The sequence below is a fragment of the Epinephelus fuscoguttatus genome, linkage group LG1 (genome assembly GCF_011397635.1).
Source record: "Epinephelus fuscoguttatus linkage group LG1, E.fuscoguttatus.final_Chr_v1".
NCBI classification, from domain to species: Eukaryota; Metazoa; Chordata; class Actinopteri; order Perciformes; family Serranidae; genus Epinephelus; species Epinephelus fuscoguttatus.
Window position 1 is genome coordinate 29,732,139 of NC_064752.1, and position 26,750 is coordinate 29,758,888.

Sequence of the window (26,750 nt, forward strand, 5' to 3'; positions counted from 1 at the left end):
TTGCTTGTTCAGCTGGTCAGAAGTGACAGTGAGCAGTGAAGGGACAGACACAACGTTATGTACTACACACCTCATTGACTGTGAGGGATTTTGCTTCCTCATATCAAAAATGAAGACACGATACAGTAGTGGTTGTCACCAACATTGCTACCGCTACCGTATGAACCATGTTATTTAACTCATCAATGAAACGATTATCTTACTATGACACAAGCACTGTATGCCTCAGAGCTCTCATATCAAGCACAGCTTCACTAACACTGAGTAAATAAGGGGAGTGTAGGGAGCATCTACAAAAACATACAGGTCTTATTTGAGTCATTTCAGTGTTTCTGCAGCCTCTGTGAATGTTTGACGAGTTGCGGAGATACAAACATGTAAGACAAACTACTGTTAGATAGCTGAACGACTCTGGGGTGGTTTTACAATCACACTGAAACTCTGCTCTTTTCAACTGATAAAGTTCCTCATTAAATTGAATGTTCTGAACACGTAAACATGTTTGAAGAGACAATATAAGGGAACACATGAATTGGTGTTGTTTTTCCTGTGTGCCTACAAGGTTTAAGCAAGAGAGCCAATCGCACTTGTGGAGCAGAAACGCCTGTAGGGTGCTCCAGGGATGACATTTTTCTATAGGCCAATGCAGAAGTTAGCATTGCCCTGATTGGTTTCCTCGACAAAAAGCCAGTGGGGTTTTTCCATTGGACTTTGGATTACTGCAGAAAATAAGCTCTGTAGCAAACAAACATTTATGGTACTTACACATTTGTTCGTCTTCACAAACACCTCTTCAATGATTTTTGAAGCCTAAATGCAGTTGCCAGATGTAAAAAGCTATTGTAAGGCTATAAATAAACTATACTATGGTTGCGTGATTTAACATCCCTACCACAACAAGGCTGTTTGGCGTGATGACATTCTGTAGTCTCATTTAGCCACTTGTTAGCAACCGCTTTTTTACAGACACATAAAAGCTTCAAGGGTCATGAGTGGGGTATTTACTGATGTGCTTTATGTTGTAGAACAAAATGTAAAAGTCTCTAAAGCTTGTGTTAACCACAGACCTTATTTTGGCCATCTAACCAAAAACCCATTAAAAAAACTTATTGACTTTGAGATGAGAGAAGTGTGAGTGCAAAAATGCTAACTCATTTTCGTTTTAGGACTCATTCCTGTGGCACTCTATTCTCTTACAGATATGATGCTGATGAGATTACTTGAGTAGAACTTGGTATTGAAAGACACATTTTTTGTACTCTGTAGTATCAGTTTGTATTATGAAAGTATATTATTTTTGATACACAGGCGTTTGGCTAAAGGCCAGAGAGGCAGCAATATCAGTCAGTCAGGACCAGAATAGTGAGGAGGACATTCCTGCTCAGCCTGAAATAAAGCCTGCAATCTGAGCTCCCTGAGACAATGAGTGGCAGGCCCAACAATAAACACTGGCCCACCCAAAACAAAGATCACACAAAGTGGGGCACACATACACACAATTACAGACCCCCCAAAACACACCCAAAGCACATGTGTCCAAACTGTTTTCATTATAACTGTGTGTGAGAAAGAGAGGGGTTAAACAGGCCAGGGTTTGAGAGAGTGGAAAAACACTGAAACCCCCCCCCCTGAAAAAATAGGACTTTCTTTTCAGGATCATCGCAGACATGAGCTACCAGAAGCATTTAGCATCATTACTTCACAGCACTCAAACACACAGACACCACACAGACAAGGTAATAAAGCAACAAAAGGTGACCACTAGAGTTTGGGACATCAAGAGCAAAAAGAACAAGAGGACAGAATGACTTCCTGTTTTTCTTCAAAGACCTTCTCCACCTCCTGCTAAGCATACAACCAGCTACTGGGTGAAGTGCAGCTGGAGCTCACACAAGACCAAGTAGTTTTACCAAGAAGTGCACATGAGAATTTCCCTCCTTTCCAAAGAAACACCTTGAGTTTTGAGGTAATCGGGAAAGTATTTACATATTGATGTTACTGAATTTCATCGGCTTTGCCCACTTTCTGTGGGTGTGATGGCAAAAGAGGGGCGAACAAAAACCAGAAAAGCAATTTGGAGATAGAAAGCCCTCAGTCTAAAGAGACTGTTGTAACGTGAGTGAAGCTCTATGTCCACATTATAGGATGAGCTGCCTTCATACCTAGTTTGATGTATAACTGGCTGAGGAATGCATTGTCTCTTATAATCGACGTGTTTTTGCACTAAATAAAACAGTGTCCACGAAATTAATAGAACCAAAGAAGCATCATGTGGAGCTTGTTAGTGACAATTAATCCTGTGCAACTAACTGAGCAACTTATGGCAAATAAAGTTATCTAAATAAATCACAAGCTCTTCATAATGTATTTATGAGGATGTGGCATACTGAACTACTCAAATAATCACAATCTAATAAGCTTTGTATGCTCACATCAGCAGCTTAATCAGTAAATATATTTCTTGCACCACTGCACTTGTGTTTTCAGAGACACACAGGGGAAGAAAAAAAAGCTATGATTGGTCAATCAGTGTTAAGAGGAGGGGTTTAGCAAAGGGTCATTAGCAAACTGTCTTTCTTTAGCCCCTTTTAAACAGAGCATTGTTTCCCTAAAAATGATCCGTCATTATGCCGGCTTTGGCGTTTTATACTGAACCAAACAACACTGGCATATTGCTGCCACAGTGTGTGATTTTAGGTAGTACGTTGTCATTCCAGAGGCAAAAGAGGCGTGATGTGTAACACAACAGCGTCAGTATCAAGTCACATTTTACACAGATGTCAATTCAACTCTGTAGCCCCTTTTACCCTGCCTCTTCAAGGCAGGAATTTCACGCCGTTATTTTGCCTTGCCTTTCTGTGTAAAAAGCACAATCACGGAATGGGGGACAGAGTTGTCTTGCCTTTAAGTTGGCAGTGGAGGTAGTGACAGCGCAGAAATTATGTCATTTTAATAGGGACAGTCAGCAGGACAGGACCATGAGCAGGATGGGTGTGACATTTTGACGATGTGTTTTGTGTGCAACCCTCCCTGGGAGATTCAAAAAGTAGCTAGAAGCAGTTAGTGGCTAACTCAAAGAAGAAGAACAGCGGCAAAACCATGAGGTGAGGGAGCTCCTTACCCTCCGAGCTAAGGATGTCAGCCGCCATGTAACAGTGATGGAAAGTAATTGTTATTATCACGTTAATGCCATCATTACTGTTTATAAAGCACGTCATATGTCACACTAGAGGCTGACGCTGTTGTGTTACAAGTCATGCCTCTTTTGCTTCTGTGATGCAGGCTTGGTAGTTAGTGCTGTCATAACAAAGTTCTATTCATTTGAGTGAATTATCAGGGAAAGTGATTGATGTTATCTTTGAACTCTTCCTTGCAGTTTTTTTAATAGTAAGTTTTGTTTACATTGTAGATGAACAGATATTGGAATTTAGATTTAACAACTAACTTTACATTTTGAATCCAGACGTTAATTTGGGAATGATCTTTGCTACAGCACAACCCACAATTTCTGACACTTGTGAACTTTCAATGCTGCAAACTCCATTCTGGAACCAATCATTTTTTACCCTCGCTAGATGGCAGAAAAAATAATGAAACCATGGACGGCATTACTGCTCTTGCTTCACATAATTTAGAACCATATTTCACTTTGTTTAGCAGCCATCCATCATCGTGACATTTTGGGGATTCCCCGTTATTTTTGAGGGAAGATAACTTCCAGAAGCTAACGTTTTAGAAATTTTCAAAAACCCTTGTTGGTAAATATCGCTCATTAGCTGTTTTCCTGCCAACATCACACATGATTTTAATGAAACATGGGCTAGTGGGACTTAGCTGGAGTCAGAGGGTTTAATGGCAAGATGGAGAGTGCTGCCACACATTGTGATTCAGGGATGGAGATGAGGAGGACATGTGTCAAGCATGTGTGTACAAGTGTGGATTTTGAAATAGTGAAGCTGTAAATTGTTCAGAGAAAGACTCCTTTTAGATGCTGAGGCAGCTGTGAAATTCCAGCAAGGATTAAAAACCAGACTGAAAACACAGGCTATGTCTCTACGTTTGTCTGTAGTGTGTCTGCCACTTAAACAATATGTTTCTGTCTCTTGATTACTCTGCATACTTTTAATGTGATGGTCCATTCAAACCATGTCCGAACTGTGAACTGACACTGCCAAAAATAAAACAAATACAAAACCAATTTTGTTTTATTTCTGCTTGAAAAAATTCACTCACTAGGAAACGTTTTTCGAATTAAAAGCCTCAACAAGGCTGATCTAGAGTTAAAGGCGTACAAGGAGCAGTTCACAGTGGAATAAAGCACACCTTTGAAAACCACGGTAGTGACGCAAATGTGAGAGAGGAGGACAGAGAGGTGGAGTTGGGAAAGTAGACAGAAACACACCCTCACAGGAGCTTATTGGAGTTTTTAAGTATTTCAGAAAAGCATCAGTAAGAAGCCTCAGTCTTTAAAAAAATCCAACTTGAAGGTTCAATCCAGGCCTAAAATACATGACTAATGCTGCATTCACATGCTCTTTGGATGGTCCCATTTCCCAAGACGGGAAGTCGTTCTCCTGACTTTGGTAGGTTCATGAGCCTATTGCTCCAAGCATTTAAACAAAATATTGTTAACAGTTTGAAGCTTTACATTACAAAGTGATTTTGTCCCAAACTTGTTGCTGCACCAGTTCATCCCCTCAAACTACTAAAACATTGCCTTACCTGACAAATGTTAATAAATAACTTGTCAAATTAATCTAGATTATTATCTGGATAGCACCTAATGATAACAACCTAATACCATAGTATGAATTACATGTGCGCAAAAAATTGACATGTAATGTGTTAATTATTAATTAATTACAATCAATAGGACATTTACTTTCGTTCCGCTATTTCTGCACAGACTATAGGGTCAACTCGGCTACTCGTGTACCAAAGTTTCCGCCAACTTTCCGAGTTGTTCCAACATGAGGGGGTGTTCGCATGAATGTTCCCAGTTGAGAACTTATTTTTCTGATTATTCCAACATCACATGAATGCAGGGTAACACAATGTGGTCTGCCATGTTCTATACATTTAAACAGTTTCCAGATCTAATGATCTAAGTCACACAAACCCTTTGCAGAATGAAAAATAAATGTGGGGTGAATTATCAATAAATTAAACACGGCTGAGCCCATCTGTGACTCATTTACACTGTCTGCAAAACAACATACTGTTGTTGACGTAAACTACATGAGAAATTTTCTCATAAAAAACATTTACAAGAGCACATAAAAATATATTTCATGTATGAAAAAGTGGCTTTTTCCTCAAACTTGTAGTGCACATGATGCCCATAGATGCATGTGGTGACGGAGAGAAGATAGTTCAAAGCAGAGAGAAACTGCCTTCACAGGATTGCTTTTTCCCCCTAGAAAAAAACATCCCCCACCCATGCCCAGTGCACACAACACACACAGATCTCAGACAGGCTGTGTGTGCATCTCCTCATTTTTCTCACACAAACTGCATCGTGTAGAAAAACCAGGGAAAATAAATGAAGGTGGAGACAAAGAGATGGCAGATTCCACTGTGTGTGTGTGTCACACATGCATCTACAACTATCCATCATTAATACGGACAAAGAACAGAAAGGGCCAGGAAAGGACGCACACGGGCACAGATTCAACCAGCTAAATCTCAAACAACCCCTTCATTTTCCATAAGCTTGACGTGTTGGTGTATATAGCGGGGTGATAAGAGTGAGGACACGGCATCGTCCAGAGGAGATCACAGCAACCAAACAAAACGCGGGCGGCTGTGATCACATAAGGCTAATATTATGGAAATTAGTTCATTAATCAATGGCTAAACAGCCTTTTATCTGGAGAGCCAGAGCGCCAGGGCCCGATCAGCCGCCATACTGCCCATTGTGATAACACACACATCTTTACTAGCAACTGATGGAGATGCAGTGAGAGGAGACATCTCATGTAGCCTCAGATAATTCAGTGTGAAGATATGTCAGCCATTGTTATTACTTTTTAGATGACCTCATGTTGATATTAAAAGAGACCGTGGTTGGTTTTAACTTTCAGAAGCAGTGCGTTTGTGTACACGTTTCAACTGTGCCACTCAGTAAAAAAGCAGATATTCATTTTCAGACCGCAGCGCAGCTCTGACGATTTTCTCTCTCCCCTTCCTCCCTCCCTTTCGCTCTTGTGTGTGTCTCTCTCTCTCCTCCCTCTCTGTGCTCCCTCCCCCCTCCTCTCCCCACCGTCCCTGTTGGATTGGTGGAGTAAACACAGGAAGAGAGCGGGCTCTGTTCCACCACGCCAGAGCTGGGGCTGGGCGTTCCTGCAGAGCTCCTGCGCCGGGGTCAAAAGTTTACTGTGGTTTTCATTTCACCTTTCCTCAGCCAATCACAGCGCCACACTGCAGCGCCTGAACTCTGACCCCTGCAAAGAATTCCACTCAAAAGATGGTCTGACGCCAGTTTCACAACTGCACCCCCTCCCATCTCCCATTTTTCCCTTTACTACTCCTTTTCCTTTCTTTCAACTGGCCAGTTTCATGTGTTGACAGAGCCTAGGTGAAAAAGATTCCAGAAATGAGGTACGAGGGGTAACGGAGAGCAGGAGCAGAACTGGGGTTTTAACACACACAGCCATGCTTTAACAGAAAACTATCAGTACATGCTGTCTTTTATCTCCCAGCATGATGAAAAGCTTACAATGGCAAAATAAAAAAACAAAATGCCACAATTTACCTAAAAATCTGGGAAGGACGGGAATCATTTTACGATCCACCACATACCTGGAGACCATTTCAGTTGTTTGTTTCAAACCCAGCGCAAAAAAATCCATAGAATTATTACTTATTATAAAAAAAATAGAATATAAATCTAATTCTTGTTCAGTAGGTAAGGTGTACGACTCTACTCTTTGGTTTTTCTTCTTTGTGTTCCTTCATCTACGATGCTTTACTGATCCTACCACACATTCTGCCCACCACATGCAACAACATCAGTTCCAGGTTAACACTATTAAAAGCATGTTTAAATGACTTATGAGGACAGGCTGGATACGGGGTCACAAGGACCAAGTGTTGAAAGACAGACAGGGAAGGAAAATGGATGAAAAGGGACGAGGCACTCTGCTGGGCTTGTATCACAACACTCAGGAATCTGTTTACGAATCAAATCAGAGTAGCTCAGTCTGACTGGACACACACACACACACACACACACACACACACACACACACACACACACACACACACACGTGCGCGCGCTGAGCCATAATCCAACTGTGGGTTTGTTTTTGTCTTGGTGACACTGCACTCTGTTCCCATCTGCTGAGTGATTAAGCTTGCACCGCTAATCAAGTCCCTCACACTGTACATGTTGAAGGCAAAGGACGACTTACACTGATCAAAAATAACATATGCTGACCTCTACTTTAAACTGCCTTCTTAGGCCACATCCACACCAATACGTTTTCATTTTAAAACGAAAAAGATCTCCGTACACAAGTGTTTTCGCACCATTTTAGAAATAATCTCCTTCCATACCAATGTTCTTGCAGACCCACATACTGCTCCAAATGTAATCAAATTTGATGTGTTCAGAAAGGCTTTCAAACTGTCAAACAAAAAAGTATGAACCAAAGGAAATACATGGCACAGTTTTCATTTTATGATGTCTTTGTGGAGGAGGCTGTAAGGTGCTTTGGATTAGACTCAACTTATCCTATACTGGTCCATCGATAGGCCAACAACTTTTTTAGAGTAAGAGATTTGTCATATTGATGTTGTGATGATGGCACTCCACATCGTCACAAAACTCAGCTAAGCAGCTCCAGTGTGGAGCCTTTTCAAGGTTTTGAATCTACTGTTGTGATAATCCTAGATAACTATAGCTATTTAACAGCCTTATTTAAGTTAAGTTTGTCCTACAGCAGCAACAAAGTTTGCAGGCATGTGTTTACATCTTCCAGTTTAAGTAGAAAACAGTTAGGCCTAGGTGCTTTCAGAGCATGTCCCTCCTTTTGTACTAAATCACTGAGTAGCAGCACTACATTGAGTAGTATTTATACTGATAAGTGTCACTGGTAACGATACCCATTCCTACCTGTAAAGTCCTGCCTCACTGTTCTTGGGCTTTTGGCCTTAAATATCTTTGATATTTCTGCATTACTGTGCAACTGTTCTGCAGCTAAAAATTAGGCTGAACAATATTATTAATATTAATATTAATTAGTTAATTAATTAATCAATTAATTAATTAATACAATTATTTTCTGCAGGATGAGATGATGACTATCATCACTTTTCTTCAAAGTTCAAAGTCGTCACATCAAACTTGAACGTGGACTAAACATAACGCATCAGCAAAACATTAATACTGTACCAGGTCAAGTTTAATTGTCGAGTCCAAAATCTTGATCACAATTATTACAGAACTAACTGTGCAGTCTTCCTAGATCTTTTGCAGCCTGCTCATTTCTCAGTCAGAAGAACTCATGACTGGTCCCTGTCAGACACCTCCTTGAATGCTACATTTAAAAGCTTAACAGTAACGTGTTAGCACATGTTGTTTGTAGCATTGCTGTGGCAGCATGAACCCATTTTCCCTGGAGTATCTGCAGTTATGTAATTTCATTACACTGAACCCCTTAGATCAAAATATTTACACAATCACATCTTCAGGGAAAGGAAAACAGGGTATCCTGTATCTTGCACCTCATTTGTGAAGTTCATCATGATGATGGACTTTTTACCGTTGGTTGTGTACTGGCTTTATTTGCATGGGAGCTTCATATACCCTGAAAATCTGTGAAGCAAACAGTACAGTATATAGACTGTAGTAGGCTTTGGTGATTGAACGAATGTATCAGCTACTGGCCAAGTACATCACTGGTTGGTTTTAGGTATATTTTGGGCGATTTTTGTGATTTTAATTTGCTAATTTAATGGTCTGCCTCCAAAGAAAAAGTGGGAGTGTTCAGTGGGCAGCTTGCACAGTGCTAAAACAAGGTATGGAGACAGGTTCATGTTTAGTAAGCTAACCGAGTAGCTCAAAGAGGTCAGCAATGGCAGAGAAAGAGAGCAGGAAAAAACAGTATGTAGGGCCAGTACATTTTTTTTTACGTCTAACTTGGAGTAGTGGCAAGACTAACCAAGACAGTTTTGGAAAGTTTTTTTTGTTTTTGTTTAGTTTGAATGAAGCGTGTTTTACGATAAGTTAACAAGGCAATTAAGATTGTAGTAGTTCGGAGAAAGAGAGGAGAAGGTGTATGTTTTGGGCACAAATATGTCATTAATCACCAGTTGTTGGGCCGACAGTGGCAGGTTGGAAATGTTTAACATATCGCCCAACCCTAGGCTGTACTGCCCTACAAGTACTAAACAACAAAACATAACTCCATAAAGTTACTTGCAAATATTTTGTCAGGTAAGTTAGATGTAGATAATATGAATCTGATTGCAGACATATGTTCAATTATTAGAACTTTCTAATAGATTTTACATTTGCATTTTAAGAAATGGCAAAACTTAAACTCAATGTTTTGCACATTTGATGCCTATGGATGTGTAGGACAAGGACTCTTCTAGTCAGTCTGTTTTTATATTTAAATAAGAATAAGAACTGTAAATATTGACCTGTGAACTTTGTATTCTCTACTGGTGGTCTTATTATTACATCTTCTTGTGATTACTATCTGTGCTTGTCTGTCAAAAGAAATTTACTGAAGCTTACTAAACCATGTGGGTTTACTTCCACATTGTGCCAATATACACTTATTCTGATCTGCACTACTGACTGTGTTTTTGGCCCCCACAACTGTCAAAACTCTGCCATCCCAACTTAAAACCAAACTCATAAATTGCTCTAAATAATGTTTAGCTTTAATCCCATTTCAAGGGTGGCCACATGGAACAGGGTAGTACAGACGGTGGTGCTAATTGAACAGGGACCTTTACTTCTCCTAGTTTTAGTCACACCACAGTCATATAGAATCACTTGTTCCAGTATAGCAATAGCAATCAGATGAGCATATATGAACACCACAAGAAACAGGCCAAATGGAAACACGGTGATCACTTGCCAAAGGCAGAGCCACCTCCATATAAAATACTGGATCAAGCTATTTGGCCAACTTTTGTGAGTGTTGTTTAGTATATAAAAATACTGCATTGATGCAAAGCTTGATGTGATCATGTGGCAATGTCAGGAGGAGGCAACCTTTTGACTGGAGTGTTGCCTTAACAACAAGCCACATACACAGGGTTGACGTCATCAAGCAGAGTGAAGAGCAGTAATGCTGAAAGGAACATTTTCCACTTTGTCCAGAGAGGAGAGGAAAAAAATCAGTCCAATTAAGAAATGAGTGTTGTAGAAAAAAGGAACAGTAATAAATTATCTGACATATGCCGTGCCAGTGTTGACATGCTGTAGTAAGTCTGGAGCCTTTAACGATGGTGTGGAAGTCTGTCATTCACAACTTGACTTTTCTTTGAACTCAAGGCTGCAATAAAGTAGAAATCGCACTTGTGGAAAATCAAAATGTGGTCTAGCACAGTGCTGTGAGCAAATGTCTGCACATTCACTGCAATTTGTGGTAATTTCTGTTAATGACAGGAGCTTTTAAATTGCAGGTGAGCTATAAGATAGGAAGCAAGCAGTGCCCCAACAGGCCCTGCTTGCATGGTCACATACATGTGCATATCCTCTCCCAGCTTGCAGCTGCAGTGCCATGCCAGCCACAGCTGCCTCTCAATCCAGACAGACCCAGAAACCACAGCCCGCTGCCACATAAGTCTACCATCAAGCTGTTTCATCTTGGAGATGTATAGAGAGGAATAGGAACACAATGTAAACAAAAAGAATCATTTGCACTGTTCAACTACAGGGGATTGAATGAGGGGAGTGAAGGTGAGCTTTGTGTGACTTTGGGACAGAGAACCTGCGCACTTTGCAGATGTCGAGGCCAAAGCCCCTTGTTGATTTGGCTGCAAAGTAACTATTTTGCTTGTCCTATCATACCTTTAACAATTTTGGTAGCGTATACATGGGACAAGCAAACTGTAGACAAGGAGAAGATGGAGACAGTCCATGAAGCAGTTGAGAAGTTCATCCAGAAATGACACAGTGTCTCTTCCCCTCTTCACCAGCCTCTTTCTCCTTCACTTTATGCTGAATAACAGACAGAGAGAGCATCTGGTAGCAGTTATCTCACAAACCAAACTTTTTTTCACCCTTGCTGTCTCTCCCCCCCAAAGCATTTTTTATAAAAGGGGGCCCTAAACAAAACACAAACAAGGTCTTGCTAACATTTTACAATGGTAACAAAACTAGGCCAGGGAGCTACCCTCCCACTGGCTTGTTCAGGTGAACCCGTTTTACGAGCATTCTTCAGCTGGGGGAGCGAAAGTTAAAGGGGGAGTTGAAGTTAAAGAGGAAGGGCAAGGAGGGGAGGGGGGACAAAGCTCTTGGCACCCCCTTCCCTAATAAACTTTTGCCTTCCTCCAATCAGCAAGGACTACAGAGAGTGAACTGTTCCAAATCCTTGCTGGTTATAAACTGGAATTGGGTGCAATGATTGCTTCAGGCTGCCCGTTTGGCTTTCAGAAGTGTGTGCATGGCTCACATATGGCTCTGCTAGCCTAACACTTGGGTATTACCTCAGAGTTGAAGAAGAGGGGACCGAGGGGATGAATGAGATGTGACTTCAAATAGAGTTGGAGTGCAAACTGCACCGCTTGACTTTGGACTCAGTGGGCCGGCTGTCTGGCTTCCCTTCACTAGTGAATAACAATCTGGTTTCAGCAGCTTTCATGTCATATTCTCACTCTCACTTGTTTGGGCGAAGTAGCTGTAAATATTTTAGCAGTGGAAACACGACTGTCTTGTTGAGCAGAGTTTTCTATATTTAGTTCTACAGAGGTAGGCAGAACCTACCTGTTGAGTACTACCACACCAGTGAGGGGTATGGGCACTTGAACAAACACAAAGACAGCTCACTGTCACTGCATGAGTGACCTTGAGATGTGGGGACTACACAGGATGTTTTACACAGCTTGAGCTGACCACAGGAAACTTTCTTAAACCTTGGTTGTAAAACAGCCTCCAAAAACAAGTCAGAGTCAGGTCTGATGGAGTAAAGCTTCAGAGGATCCCATACAAATGTTGAGGAATCGAACTTGACTTGGAAGCAGGTAAATCCCATTAACATTTAAGAAAAAGTTATAACTGGAAAATGTAAAGATGTACTTTCCCCAAGTAGCAAGTTATCCTTAAGAGGCAACAACTCTGGTATTTTTCTTGACTAGCCTTACACTACCTGTACTGCTGCCTAAAAAAAGGTAATAAGACCATGGAGTCATATTTCAATTAGGGGAAACAATCAGGCTTTCCTTTCAGCTTTGTGTGTCATCAAAAGTCCTCTCAGAGGTACTGCACACCCACACAGCTATTAATCTTAAATTGAACACATACCAATTGGCAGTTATTCGAAACGAAACTTATTATCTCGGTCTCTCTTTGCGCACACAGACTGACGAAACACTAAAAGAATGCCATCTATTCAGACATCAGTGACACAAAAATGCAGCTTGACAAAGACAGATTAGAGACAGTTATCAAAAAGCGGCAAGCTCTCCCCTTATTTTTTTCTCCTTTTCTATGATACCAGTCAGTATTTAGACTTCATTGCAGCCACAAAGCAGACATATTTACTAAAGGTTGTAAAGAAGGAAGACCATACAGCAAATTTAAATTGGTGTAAAATGTTGTGAATTTTTTGTCCTTAAGTTTTTAATTATTTAAAAACATTAATTTTTAAACAAATTTATGAGAACCTCATAGAGAATCAAGCTTTTTAATTCAGCATGCTGACTTCAGAAATTCAGTTTGAACCTACTGTGCTTCCATGTGCATATATAATTATGCATATGTAGTGTTTACAATGTAGTGGGCTGGGGCTAGTGCTCAAATGGAGAACTGGAATCAATACAGAGAATCAGAATTGATGAAATCCAAACATTCCCCAACCTTACTGAGGAGCTAAGGGTGTCACTGAATAAATTCAAACAGTCAAATGTAGTGTATTTTTACAGAGATGTATTATAGGACATGCTTGATCCCCAGATTTATTAGCTTACTTGATCTGTTTCAGCAGCAATCTCACTTAAAGAAAAAAAATATCATATTGTAACAGGATGCTAAAATATTCAACGCCAAAAGTAAAATGTATGAGTAATAACTAAATATCAGTAATGCCAAGAAACACTCATTTGATTATCAATCAGGCAATCTGATGTAACCACAGAATCTGCCACCGGAGAGAGACTTCTCCCAGTCCCATGAGAAAAAGTGATAAGTTAATGAATTATTGAGAGCACAGGGGCCAGCAGACAAAGAGCGAAAGCCATGCATCCCAGTCACTTCTTCACCCCATCTGCAGTCAAAGAATCCCCCCAAAGATTGATTCATTGTTAACGCAGCCTGACACCCTGTGTGAGGGAGAAAGAAAGTGGTAGATAAAGGGACAGAGAATGGGGGACAGGGGGCTCCATTTGCCAAGAATATGAGCAGAAGCAGTTCATTGGACAGGTTCCCACAGTGGTCATTCTACCACTTACAAAAATACCACATACGTGGGCTTGAGTAATGGCATTCCATCAGACTCAAAATAAAGACAAGTTAGCTCATCTGACGGCTGAAGACTGCACAGCACCAATCTCACTTGTTTATTCCCAGCTACATGCCATTTAAAAGCCCACATTATTGAGATATCGCAGCCTATTCAACAGCCTGCATGAAATCATATAAGCAGGAGCACTCATCAGTAAGCCACATCCTATTTGATAGGCTGTGTAGTAATGTGAAAAGGAAAAACATCCAGATTATTTCTGAAACTCTCACGTGGAAATGAGCATTGAGCTGTAAATACCTGCAAGTATTGGCAGGGATGGCCCCAGGCGATGAGAGCGACAGCACACCTAGACCTCAACCGTTTGAGTGGAATGACTAACCTACCTCCTTATTGTCTGCCTGCACATGAGCATGCTCTCCAAGAATGTCCTCTTACCACCTCAAAAACTGAGTGCTCAGCATACACCTTGTCGAGGACAGGGAAAGCAAACCTGGACTCTACCTGAACCCTGAGAGTGATCATCCTCCCCCTGCACTGAAACACATCCATCTCCCTCTGCCAGCCTGTCTCTCTCTCTCACACACACATGCGCCTAAATATGATTTATCAGCGGTGAAAACCAACATTTATCATACTGTGATGGGCCATTATACCAGCCATTACAATCACGGATACGTAATCTCACTACAGCCATGCAAATAAATAACAGATGCTGTGGATTCTCCAGAGCAGCCACACTCAGCTAGTCAGCTCGAGTTGGGTTGTCAGCAGCAGTGGAGGACAGCAAAAATACAAGGTGGTTAATCATGCTCTGCAGCTGGTTAACATCATAATTTATCAGCTACTACGAAAATAACAGTTGTTTTCTAAGCATGTGTTCGTCTCTCATTTCATATGACTTGACTTAAGTAGTTTGTTGCAATTTATTTAGATGGTGTTGCATTTAATGTGACGATTTAAAGGTTAAAAAAACTATTCCGCAAACAAAATGCAGGTACATTACATCGTTTACTCTACTCTACATCCACGGAGCCTAGATATGCGTAACAAACGAGCAATAAACAGCTGTATTGTTTATTTTGTTTCCCAAGACAACTACTGCGGTGTAACTTAAACGTTAGCTGTGAACACAGACAATTCCTGCAGCCCCGCTTGTACCGAAACTCTAACGCAAGTCAAACCGTCTGATAAAATCTTCAGTGCTCAAAGCAGTTCAGCTGTGTTGTGGTCAGTGAACACAACACAGTGGCTCTACAAAGTTACCATCACAGTTTTAAAACACAAACTCATCATAAGAAGTGCTGAGTATCAACGGCTAACGTTCGGCTATTGCACCCCAGCGAATCAGAGAGCCTGTATCTCGTAAACTTTGTAGCTAACGGATAATGAAAACACCAACGGACACCGTAACCGTTAAAAACGGCACATTAACAAGTCAAGCCTAACGTTAATTAGCATTTTATCGATAGTTTATGAGCCAATATTATAATAACAGACATTCCATAACAAATAGTGGTAAGGTGGTTCGTTGTATCACGGTAGCTTAAAAACCACAGCCTGCTCGGAAGCGGAGCAACACCAACTGTCCCTGTGACAAATTTGCACGTTCAAACACACACACTGCCGCCTGTGTTCGAAACTTAGCTATAAATGAATCATAAACTAATTGCAAAAAACTCACCGGCTTCGACGCTTTCATTGAGTAGGGCAGTTTCTTTTACGCCTCTACAAACTCTCCGCCATCTTCGGCAGGACCGTGTTTGTTTAAATGCGAAACACTCCCAGAGCGGAGGGAGCCAGCTTGTAGCAGCGCGACAGGGCGTCTGGGTAATGTAGTTGCTCTGCGTCGCGAGCCACATTAAACTGCTTGACACGTACTGCAAACGAACTACACGTACGCCAATACCCTTGGGCGATATGAGCAGCAGTCACTGATATTATTAGGGGAGAGATTTAAAAACTTATTTATAGGCTGGCAGAAAAGCAGCTTTATGCAAATGACTTGTCATATCCCTGGAGTATTATGCTGTTATGTTATTCACTTTACAAACAATTACAAAAATATTTTTCACAAAATGAAAAGCTTGAATACTGTTTTAAATATTAAACAGAACACAAGTAGGCATTTGGAATTTATTGTAGGGAAACATATCCTACACATTGTATGAGGGCTGACTTCCAGTGAAGCACAATCTAAAAAGCTGTAAATTTTTTCCAATATTATTTCTACTATTTTCAGGATGTATGATGAGTAGTAGGCTACAATCTGAATTAGGTGGGAATAAATATAGGCTAATTGCACAATATTAATTTGCGGTCATGATTTGTGGTCCCTATATCGTTGAACAGAACAGTCCACCTGCTGCATCACATTTGGAGTTTTAGTACCTTGCAATTATGTCAGTTATAAAGTGACAACCACTCACATACATGCCAACATGTGCAGCCTGATACCCCACATATTGGGTCCAGTGTCAGTTATACTAGATGGAGTACAAGTGGAGCCAACGTGGCCCCTGCATAGCCACAGTGGATGGAAGAAACTGTCTCCATGGTGATCTCTCAGGCACACTAGTTTTGAGTTTTTACTACTAAGGCGGGTGTGAGGGCCAAGATGGAGGCAGAGCAGCAGGATGGGGGGTGAAGGGAGTAAAGACGAGGAGAGCCAGAATTAAAATCTTGGTAATTAGCCCCTTACTTTCTCTTTCCTGCCTGAGTATAATTCTGCAATCAGCTTAAAAACTTTGAGGTGGGAAAATTAAAGGGTGTGTATGCAGGACGGAAATATCTGTACAGTTTATTTGGGTGAAGCACACAGCTGCTGAGAAGGTTCATTACCAAAGTCATAGCATTTTATATTGTGCTGCCAATTCCCAATTTACTCAGACAAAGATATTGTTGGCACACATAGTACTCAAAGTGTTACACAACTAGCAGAGATGCACATGTAATCTATACACTATTCATAATATTAATGCAAAACTTGATTACATAAAGATTAATCTAGATTTAGGCGGATTGTTTGCTAATGTTAGATGATAATTAATGGCTCATGACATGATGAAATCACCTTAAGTAAAAAACAAGCACTACGCATTTTTGTTATGTGTGTTTTTGGTCTGTTTGTATATCTGCATGGGTGAGAGAGAGCCTCAGTTACATTCCATGGAGACCCAAAGAGGGGCCCAGTGGCCCTCTGTTTGTGCCCCTTCCCCCACAAAACATGGCAAACTGACCTCCCCCCTCAATGAGTGTGAGACACTTTATCCCATCCCCCCTCCCCACTCAGCCTCTCTACTTTGAAAGGACAGGAGATAACAGTTTGAAAGGACAGGAGATAGCCCCATAATCATTAATGTATTCAGATTAGTTTACCTGCAAACGGCTAACAGCATGCCTTTCTTTGCTCCAAGCCCATTCCCATCCCCCAAATTCTCAACACTATGCTCATGCAAAAGCACAAAATAACATCTTGTATAACCATTATCAGTTATAAAAACAAGTTATGACTAAATAAGATGACAAACAGAGTTGTAAAAATGAAATCCAGGTAAAGAAACTACATTGCATGATATTGTCGGTCAAAAAATGTGTACAAGTTTCAAGTTAAGTAAAACAGTGATTGTCAATTGCCAGTGGAATTTGAATTATTGCTTTTATAAAGTGTGGGAAAGAAGTATAACTTATTCAAAAATCATTGATAAAATTCCTCTGGCTTCTTCTGTATTGTCTATTCATCCGATTAATCAAATCAAGTCACCAAAACAGAAAGTTTAACTTTTAGGCCTAGATCTTTTTTAAACTAAAATTTCTGTAAGCTGAAGTCAATTACATAATCATACAAATCATATAATGTCACATAATCAATAGTTTGATCGTGGAAATTAAAAAAAAGACACTTTTAAATTGCCCTAAATGGCAGCTCAAATATTTGTCAAGGCTTTTGTTAAAAAAAAAAATGGTACTAATAAATCGGAATACAGCTCAGCAAGTAAGATTTAGAGCGTGTACACTTACAAAAAAAAAAAACATAAAATAAAATAATTCTCTTAAAATCACATTTACATGTATAACATTCAAGGCCTTGAATCCAAGGAAAAGTCACGGCCATTCTGGGTCTAAACAGAGCAGTAGCTAGGGCGCCATCTTGGGGACAACAGGGCTCGTTACCAGTTGGCCTTTTAAAAGCTCATGGCGCGTCGTCTGCAGTCTGGACACCAAACGGTAACTCACAGAGGAGACTGACAAAGGTGACAGTGACAACCTATGATGTAAGCCAAAACTTTATGTGTCACTAGAGTAATAATGTTTAATCGTTGTAACACAGATATATAACGTTAGATGTAATAGACTGGCGAAGTGTTTTCACCACGTCCTTAGCTGACGTATCTCTGTTTAATTTGTTTTAGGTGGAAGCTCAGTGCTAACCTTAACTTAAGCTAACTCACCATTAATTAACATTACTGCAGGTCAGTAAAGCAGATCTTAGCGCTATTTATTAGCTGTGTAAACGACTTGGTCTAAAAAAAAAAAACCAAACTAATTATACAAAGTAACTTTAAAACGCAACGTTAATTCTACTTCATTTTGCCTTAAGTAGTCACACACTTTTTAATTAGAAACCACCTGGCAATTAAGCTAACGTTAGCTTACTAGCAAAGAGACTAGCTAGCTAACCAAAGTAAGTCTAGCTTGATTTTTTGTCTTTAACATTTAGACGTTGCACTAAAAAAAATTGTATTCTTACTTTGCTGACAACCCATACTTACCAAGGCCATTTCCCACCACATTTTTTTTAAATTTTCAGTTTACCCTTATGCCAAAAAAGACTTTATACTCCAAAGTCAGTGTACCATCTGTAATTAGCTGTCACATGTCTAATGTGTGAACAGCTCTTCCCGGCCTGCACTGATATTATAAAGGACTCACACTGCTGGTAAACCCCTTGCAGTGATTTCCAAAAGCAAGGCTGGATGACCCTTAAGACAGAAACTTTTCGTTATTAATTCTGTCAGGGTGTCTGCAGGTTCTATAAAGGTATTATAATGTATTGAATTCAGTTTTCTAAATATTGGGCCTTGAATGTTATTGAATGTTTGCTTAAAATGACCTTGAAAAGGTCTTGAAAACCATTTAAGTGTCTGGTACCAGTACGCACCCTGCCTGTTACAAAAATTTAATTTAAAGATGTGATGATGATGATGATAATACTAGTACAAGTAATAATAACAATAACAATAATAATAGATGTTATTTAATGGCAGCTTTCATGGCACTCAGTGTTACCTTACTGAACGTAAATTAAAAATGAGATAGACAATAAGCAACAAAGCATATGCATAGATTTTGGGTTATAGAAAAAAAACCTGGTGCATAAAAATATCACTAGAATCTGGAAAAATTAAGTGTTTGACGCTCAAGATTTTCTGGCAGAGGTCCCCCACAGCCATTGCTTCATGTGTGGCCAACAGGATATAGCTCAGAAATTACTTAAAATTGGTATGAAATAAGACACAGTTGTTGTAATTACAAGCTAGTTAAAAAAAGATGGGTTTTAAGAGCAGTTTTTAATTCTGTAATGGAGTCCAGCATACAGATGTGAGGGTGAAATGAGTTTCAGAGTTTGAGTGCAGCTTAGGAGAAGGCCTTAGCACCCACTGTCTCATGTCTTGTCAACATCGTGCTTACTTATCACATACTTGAAAAGACCATTATTAGAATCAGATTTATTGGACAAGTATGTGAGCACATACAAGTAATGTGAACCAGTTAAACAAACAAGGACAACAAAGCTGCACACAACACTAAAAAACAGTATGTATTTAAGAATGGAGCAACATTGAAGATTTTAAACTGTGAGAGTATAGAAGCAAATCTGTTAGCCTCTTTAGACAAATGTTGTTAAATGGTCTCCTTCTCAAATGGTTAACTTATGTATTCTTGACATAAATATGTTTGAGAATCTCTGGTCTCGTGTGCACTGGGCTGTTATAAAGTTTTACAACAAGAGGTCGCTGTTGTCTTTCTTTCAGTAGAAGGAGAGGCCACAGGAACCTGAACAGTGCAGGCTGGAGCCTCTCAGCAGCCAAATATTATAAACTACAAAAACCAGAGTGTAATAAGCATCATCACCAAGTGAAACAAACATTCAATTCCAGCATATAAGCTTTAACCTACAAAGAAGCAATCATTTGTTTTTTCCCCCAAAACAAATTAACCCAATATATTGTGGATCAAATAAATGCTTCCTGCTATGATACATGACTTAACAACAGAATGATTCATGCCTGTCTAAAGTGGTGGATAACCTATTCTCCTGTTCAGTGATGGTTTTTCTGCTCACTAGGTAATTAGTTCCATTGTAGTTTTGAAATGATTATTGAACCTAGTCTGGAGATAAGTAGTTACTCAAGTAATTACTAATTTTTTTTTATAGATTTGAATTGTCATGTCTCAGTGGCAGTAGACGCACAAACCACACTGAACTTAGAATGCTGCTAAAAACAAATATCAAAACACAATTGCAAACAAAATAGAGACAAGTTAAAGGTAAAAAAGTATGCCCATTAAACATGTGTATATGCACAGGTTGCAAAGTGCTAAATGGTGTGCAAAATTGACATGAACTTCTGTTGCAATTGCCATGTATTTAGCTTTGCAAGTTTTTCACAAATGAATTAAAATGGAATAAATTCTAAATGTCACACTGAGATTAAAACCTCTTTTGCAAGTTAGCCTTTGCCAAGACAGGGTCATATGGCAGCATTAAAACAAACAGGACAGCAACAACAAATCACAACAGTGACAGACACATCAATCTTGACACATCAAGATATGTTACATAATGAAGTGCAGTAAAGAAGGCAGCAGTTTTTAGTCTAGAGTTTGTGAGTTAATTGAGGCAGCTGCAGCTAGCCGTGACCACTTCCTGTATTTAAATTCACTTAAATAGATAAGGATTTTGAGTTTGAGCTTGGCCTGCAGATCGTTCCAGGGCCAGAGACCTTAGTAGAACAGACTTGTTTTCCAGCTTCTGTTCTGGTAAAAGGCACTTTAATTCTAAACATTTACATTTGATTTTGCATGATTTACAAAGATATGGTTATAAAGTGTATAATCCCTTTATCTTTGGTCCACTCCCTCACACATTCAGCATACATGTCTGTCTTCTTAGCATGACACTAAATCCTTTCCTGCTGCTAGCTGTGCCTGTGCTGACAACTTTGCAGTATGTGTGGGGGCTGCAAACACTGTGGATACATGCATATGCAAAGTGTAACTAAAGTTACAATTATATATTAAACTGTGAAATATGTAAAAAGGAAAACTTCTGTCTGTCAAATGAGACTGGATTTTTTGTTAAATTAATACTTCACCATAAAATGACCATTTGTACATCAGTTAGTCATGTTGTATTACCTTGAATTCATGAAGAAAACGTTGTTGTTCTCACATGCCTCCACAGAGAGTGGAGAAGATTTATTTATTGATTGGGGACCATGTTTAACAACAGCAAAACTATATCAAAACATCTGTTTAGAAACTCACACAACTAATGCCGTACATACAAGTCTCATTTATCCAGACTAATGCTCAGTACTTCCCGAACACATGCATTTTTACAAAAACTTGACTATTAAAAACTTCACTGAGAGTGACACTTATCTGCTCTTACTTTAAAGCCAGACTCCAATAAGTCTTGGCCAAAAAGAAGTGTCAGGGGAGGGTTCCTTGGACCCCTCAACAGAGGTCCGGGCTAATTATTTTTATATTCATTATTAATTTTTGTTTCATAACTGGCCCCTGACATTTTGAAAACATGGCCCCCTGGCAAAGCAAGTTGAGTACCAGGCAAACAAAAGAAACCAAGAAAAGGGCAATGTTGCAAAAAAGAAGTGTGCTTACAGAGTATTCAGAGGTACCATATATTTTCAGGTAAGTCATTGACAATCTTGTGAAAGTCTTGTTGAATCATGCTGCATTGCAGAATGATACAACAGAAACTGGCTGTCACTGTTTCTTTAACAGTATAATCTTGGTTGAGCCACGTTGTTAACATGCGATCACACCAGTTCAAAAGCCACACTCTGGCAAATCACATGACTGTAATGTAGTCTGCATTTTTAGCATTGTTGTCAAACCTTCATAGGTTGTAGAGACAGAATACATTTCATTTAGTGCCTGTTTACTCATTGCTATTATGTAAATAACTGTTTTTTAATCTTTTCCATGATGGTTGGTTGAACTTGAGGGTGGGAGCTAGTGAGACAAATTCCTCCTTAGGAACACAGCCGCAGGCCTGTTCTTTGTGTGCACATCTGCTGACTTCCCATTGCAGCTACAGCAAAGGCCTACTTCATAGCAAGTTTATGAAACAGCCGTGGCTGAATGCAGTCCTCTTGGTAGCTGAGTATTTTGATCTGGGCCTAGCTCCTCTTTGCTCTGAGTACTGCGTTTTAGCTCGCCTGAGCTAAACAAAAGACAAGCAGCCAGGAAATGCACTAGCCAATCAGCAGCTGCCTTACATTCTGTCGGCATGCGTGGCCAGTCTCAGTGTGCCTTATATCAGAGCAGTGAGTCGGACAGCTTGGAGAGCCGTGGCTGTGCTCTGAGCAGGGTGAGGGCTGACAGGCTGTCCTCCATGTTTTAATAAGCATTGACATATCACACAGAGTTTGTAGCCATGCATCCACAGAGGTAAGCCTTATTTTCATTCTTTTACATATACAACACTGTTGATAAGGCACCAGCCACTGTGTGTGATCCGTGCCTGAGTAATAATACAGGTTTGTCTGACAGACTGGGGGAGGGGGAAGAGTTTTTGTCACCCCACAGCATAAGAGTGGAGCTTGGAAAGAGAGCATAGCATGGTATAGTACAACAGGCTGCTAACTGGGTGGCTGTCTGGACACATACATTAGGGGGGCACAGGTCAAGTGTAAGGTCATTGTATATTCAGAGTGTACTGACTAGGAAAACCTGCTTTCTTTTGTCAAGATCAAAAGAGGATTGAGTTTGTGGCTGCCCCAGGCCTGTGCTGTCAAGATGGCAGGCCTGTTGAGGGATCCATGCAGGATGGGAGAGACAGAGAGCAGTGCAGAGGGGAGTCCCCAGAGGAATTAACAGATGGTAAACTGACAGCACAGCAAGTTTAATTTAGGCCTCAAACTGGCATGAGAGCAAGGCAGCAGGGCACTGTTGTTAATTGTTTGTAGGACTAACATGGCAATGAAGAACTGTAAATCATCTAATTTTTCTACACCTTACCCCAAAACCCAGTTTACCTCACCACAATTCCCTTTTTTACTTGGTGAATAAAAAAAAATGCTGTTAGGGGCCTAATCTTGTAAGCTGCTCACCAGTTTTCTAAAATACCAATTATCTATGGACTAAATATGCCATTGCAGCTTATTTATCACAGGGTTGAAGGAATTGCCTGAGCCTAATGGTGTGCACTGCCTCCCAGTGTTGTTCTCTGCTGCCGAGTGTCAGCCATTTTAGAGAGCTTCCCCTTTCTGTCCCTCTGCTCCAAGCACACTGAGTATTTGTATGTAAGAGAGAAGGAAAGAAGAAGGGAAGGACTTCCTCTGAAAAGGCTCTGCATAGAAACCTCATCTCATCCAGAGAGGCTTGAAAACCTGTTTGAAGTCGACCAGGTTAGATTGAATTCTCTTTCTCATGATGTTGGTTTTCTGTATGCATGAATCAGATACAAAAATGATTACATTTAGTTTATGATTGTATCTATTTCAGCCTGTTTATCAGTATTTTTATTTTACTCTGGAACATTAAATATATTCCAAGTGGGATATGTGATTTCTGTCATTATTAGAGGAGGATGTCTGACAAAGGCTCTGCTTTAAGTATAAACAGGGGAACTATGGCCTGGATATAATGGCGCACATAATGTTGCTTGACCAGGGTTCAGGAGCAGTCTGCATTGACTGAAACAGCAAATCCCCCCCTCCCTCTGTGTTTTGTGAATGGTGCTTGGTAATTCGTCTAATCCCCTCATTCCACTGTGGTGTGGGGATTGGTGTGGGCACACTTAAATCTGCATCACACTGATGCACACAGCCTATTTAGTTTGGTGTCTGTCATTGAACTATCCAGCAGTTGACCTTCTTGGACCTGTGTAGATGATGAAGTTGGCCTTGACATTTTGGCCTGGATGTTTCTGTCTTGAACGATGTTTTATACTTGTGTTGCACTGTGTTTTAATTGTGTGCGTTGTTTGTATTCATGCTTTGAAGGTCTGTATTGATTAAATGAAATGCATACATTTGGTCAAGCAGAAATAACTCTGACAGAAAGATGGAAAAATGCATACTTTTTCTCTCAGTTATTAATGGCGTATTAGACTTTTCATCTTTATTTTGCTCACATCCACATCTCCAGGCAGATATTGATTATGAGACAGTATATGTTGAGGAAGCATTGCAGAGAGAGGGAGGGAGGGAGTTATGCTTTCCATGCTGTCTGGGAGGCCTGTGACATTTTCAGTCCCGTCTTTGTGTCCAGTATTAGGCCCATGCACCATATCAACATGCTGGGGCACATAATAAGCTGTATGTGGTCTTTTACAGCAGATTCGACTGGTGCCGTGTGTACGTGCTGTGTGTGCGGTGCGCACAGTGGTCAGAGAGAGGGAGAGAGAGGGAGAGGGAGAGAGTGAGTGTGTTCAAAATGGATGCCATACACATACACTGGTTGAGAGCACAGCGAGGGAGGGAATCTGATCCTCTCCCTGTCAAGCCTGTAGAGCTGCATCTTACATGTCTGATAAAAGGCACACGACCAGTATATGTCTGTATGGGGTTTAAAGGGAGTGAGAGACTCGGTTTTCAGGAGGTTTTTAGAAACAGTGAGGAACAGTCCTCTCTGCATTGCAGCACTGTGGCTGAGGAGAGCGGGGAGAAGAGAGCCTGTGTGGCACACCGAGCTGAGCACCCAATCAGGCACCTCCGTGTGGTGCTCAAGCCAATCGGCAGCCTGCAGCCGAGGTTAAAGATTGACAATTGCAGGAGAGAGCAGCAGGGAGAGAAGGCCTTCTGGGAAACCTGGACCCATCTTTTCCCTCATCCCCCAACGCCCTCAATAATTGAAAAAGATTAAAGAATAGGCTGAAGAATCTGTATGTGAGTAAGGAAAAAGGTATGCTGTTGATTTCCTACATTGAAGCATGGATGTTGTGGCAGTGGTGGGTGTGGAAAGGGTTGTATCACTAGGTTACAATAGGCTGTTAGTGTGCTCTGTGGTCTTTGATTTAAAAATGTTTTTGTCAGAATGGGCAGCATTGATTTTTGTCCTTGTGCCTGTCCCTGTCTGTCTCTTTGTCTTTTGATGCTGTATTTCCTGCCCTGGACAGAACAGGATGCTGCTGGGGTTGATTGTCTGAGGCTGTCCAGACAGGTTAGATGAGGAGGCCAGTAAAGCCATTTCACTGCACTCCTGTCTGTCTCTGCAGATGTGCTGTGTTCCTGTCTGATATTTCATCCTTCTTTAGTGATGGAGGAGCAGGAGGGGTAGGGGGGGCAGGGGGGTGGTGAACAAGACTGTTGAAATGGGAGCAGTGTTTTTGTTTTCGGCGAATGCCTTTATATTTTTCACACAAAACATCCAAATGGTGCTTTACTTGGTAGTAAGTCAAACAAAAAATTGGCAGAATTGAAGCCATCTGTACGGTGAGGCCAGTGCAGTTGCTGTGGCGTCAGAGATAGTGGCAACAATAATAGGATCGACAACAGAGCGCCTGCAAACCAAGGTGAATCATGTTGAACTGATACTAAGAAAAACCTGTTGGGCAGATTTTGAATAGAAAGTAGTTCACAGCAAATTGTAGGTTGCATTTCATGGAAATGTTTCTCAACACAACTGTGGCTGTGATTATGCAATCCATTATGATATGCTGTCTATTATTAGGTCACTGATCATTGAATATTACGTGGTGTTAAAAGAAAACAGGGAAGTCTCATTTACTTGTTTTTCACTTGTTGGGTGTCAGAAGGTTCAGACACTGCAGAATCTACTGTTCTGTGTTTTCGTGTTTACTATTTATAGATCCTCTGTCAGTGGAGAAAGGTGCCTGCTATTTATGATTGGAAAATGGCCTTACACATTGAGCTGCTTTTGCTCCTCTATTGGTTGGCTTGTATTTATTAAGTCTAAAATACAATCATCATTTATTTAGCTGTGTTATCAGCATTTTCAGTCATGATGAGTCGTGAAAGTTGCAGTTTATTTTTGGTAATAAGTCTATACAGGACCCGTATCATGTCTGGCAATACAGTATGTTTGGCATGAAGCATTTTGGTCTCTTTACAGACGTTTCATGCAGCATAGTTTATTGATTTTGTAATAATTGTTTTAATGTATTGAAATTATGTGACCTTGAGCAGAGCAGAAAACGTTGAAAGCAGTGTTTTTGTCAGCTGCATACAGTGCTGGTGGATTCAGAATCTACAAGTCATTATTCAGTTGTAACCATTCACAGACACAATCTGGCAATCTGTTCGTGGTGATCTCTTCATTTACTGACTAAAAGGAATATTTCACCAACAAAATGACCATTTGTAAATCAGTTAGGCATGCTGTGTTACCTTGAAATCGTGAAGACAAAATACTTGAACCATTGATTTATTGGCTGACTGGGGATCGTGAGAAACAACAGCAGAAACAAACTCTCACACAAGTCATGCAGTATAATCCAGGTCTCATTTATCTAGTTGTATGTTCAGTACTTCCCAAAAACATGCATTTTCGATAAAAAAACAAAACAAAAACGTAATATAATAACAATATATCTCAACGGGACCTTCCTGGCTAATTAAAGGATGACTTAAAAAAAAATATATATTGAAGTCTGGCTTTGAAGAGAGTGTAGATAATTTTCACTTTTAGTTGAGTATGTATAGCATATAATTTTTATATAGTTTTGCTGTTGTTAATTGCATACCCCAGTTAATCAGTACATCAGTATGTTCACAGTTTTCCATGGAGGCATAGGAGTTTTTTCACACAAATTTAGGATTACAGGCCATGAGCAATTGATATACAAATGCCAATTTTGTGAATGAAGTATTCCGTTATTCACTGATATGATTCAAA

General features: G+C 40.3%; 2 protein-coding genes across 12 annotated transcripts in view; one reads left to right on the forward strand and one right to left on the reverse strand.

Annotated features, from left to right (window-relative positions):
* ncoa3 (nuclear receptor coactivator 3) overlaps nucleotides 1-15,439 on the reverse strand; it is a 34,684-nt gene extending 19,245 nt beyond the window's left edge. For 3 of the 4 annotated variants that reach the window (XM_049577587.1, XM_049577578.1, XM_049577558.1), the window contains exon 1: nucleotides 15,325-15,439. The gene's annotated coding sequence lies outside the window, so the exon portion shown is untranslated. The remainder of the gene's footprint in view (nucleotides 1-15,324) is intronic. The other variant, XM_049577567.1, reaches the window with a different exon arrangement.
* Nucleotides 15,440-17,775: 2,336 nt separating this feature from the next.
* zmynd8 (zinc finger, MYND-type containing 8) overlaps nucleotides 17,776-26,750 on the forward strand; it is a 29,808-nt gene continuing 20,833 nt past the window's right edge. For 3 of the 8 annotated variants that reach the window (XM_049579694.1, XM_049579704.1, XM_049579683.1), the window contains exon 1: nucleotides 22,248-22,340. In XM_049579694.1, coding sequence (XP_049435651.1) covers nucleotides 22,327-22,340 — 14 coding nt within the window. In that variant the 5' untranslated portion in view covers nucleotides 22,248-22,326. Of the gene's footprint in view, nucleotides 17,915-22,224; nucleotides 22,341-23,176; nucleotides 23,300-23,904; nucleotides 24,798-25,011; nucleotides 25,056-26,750 lie in introns of those variants that run through there. The other 5 variants (XM_049579666.1, XM_049579675.1, XM_049579650.1 and 2 more) reach the window with 5 other exon arrangements.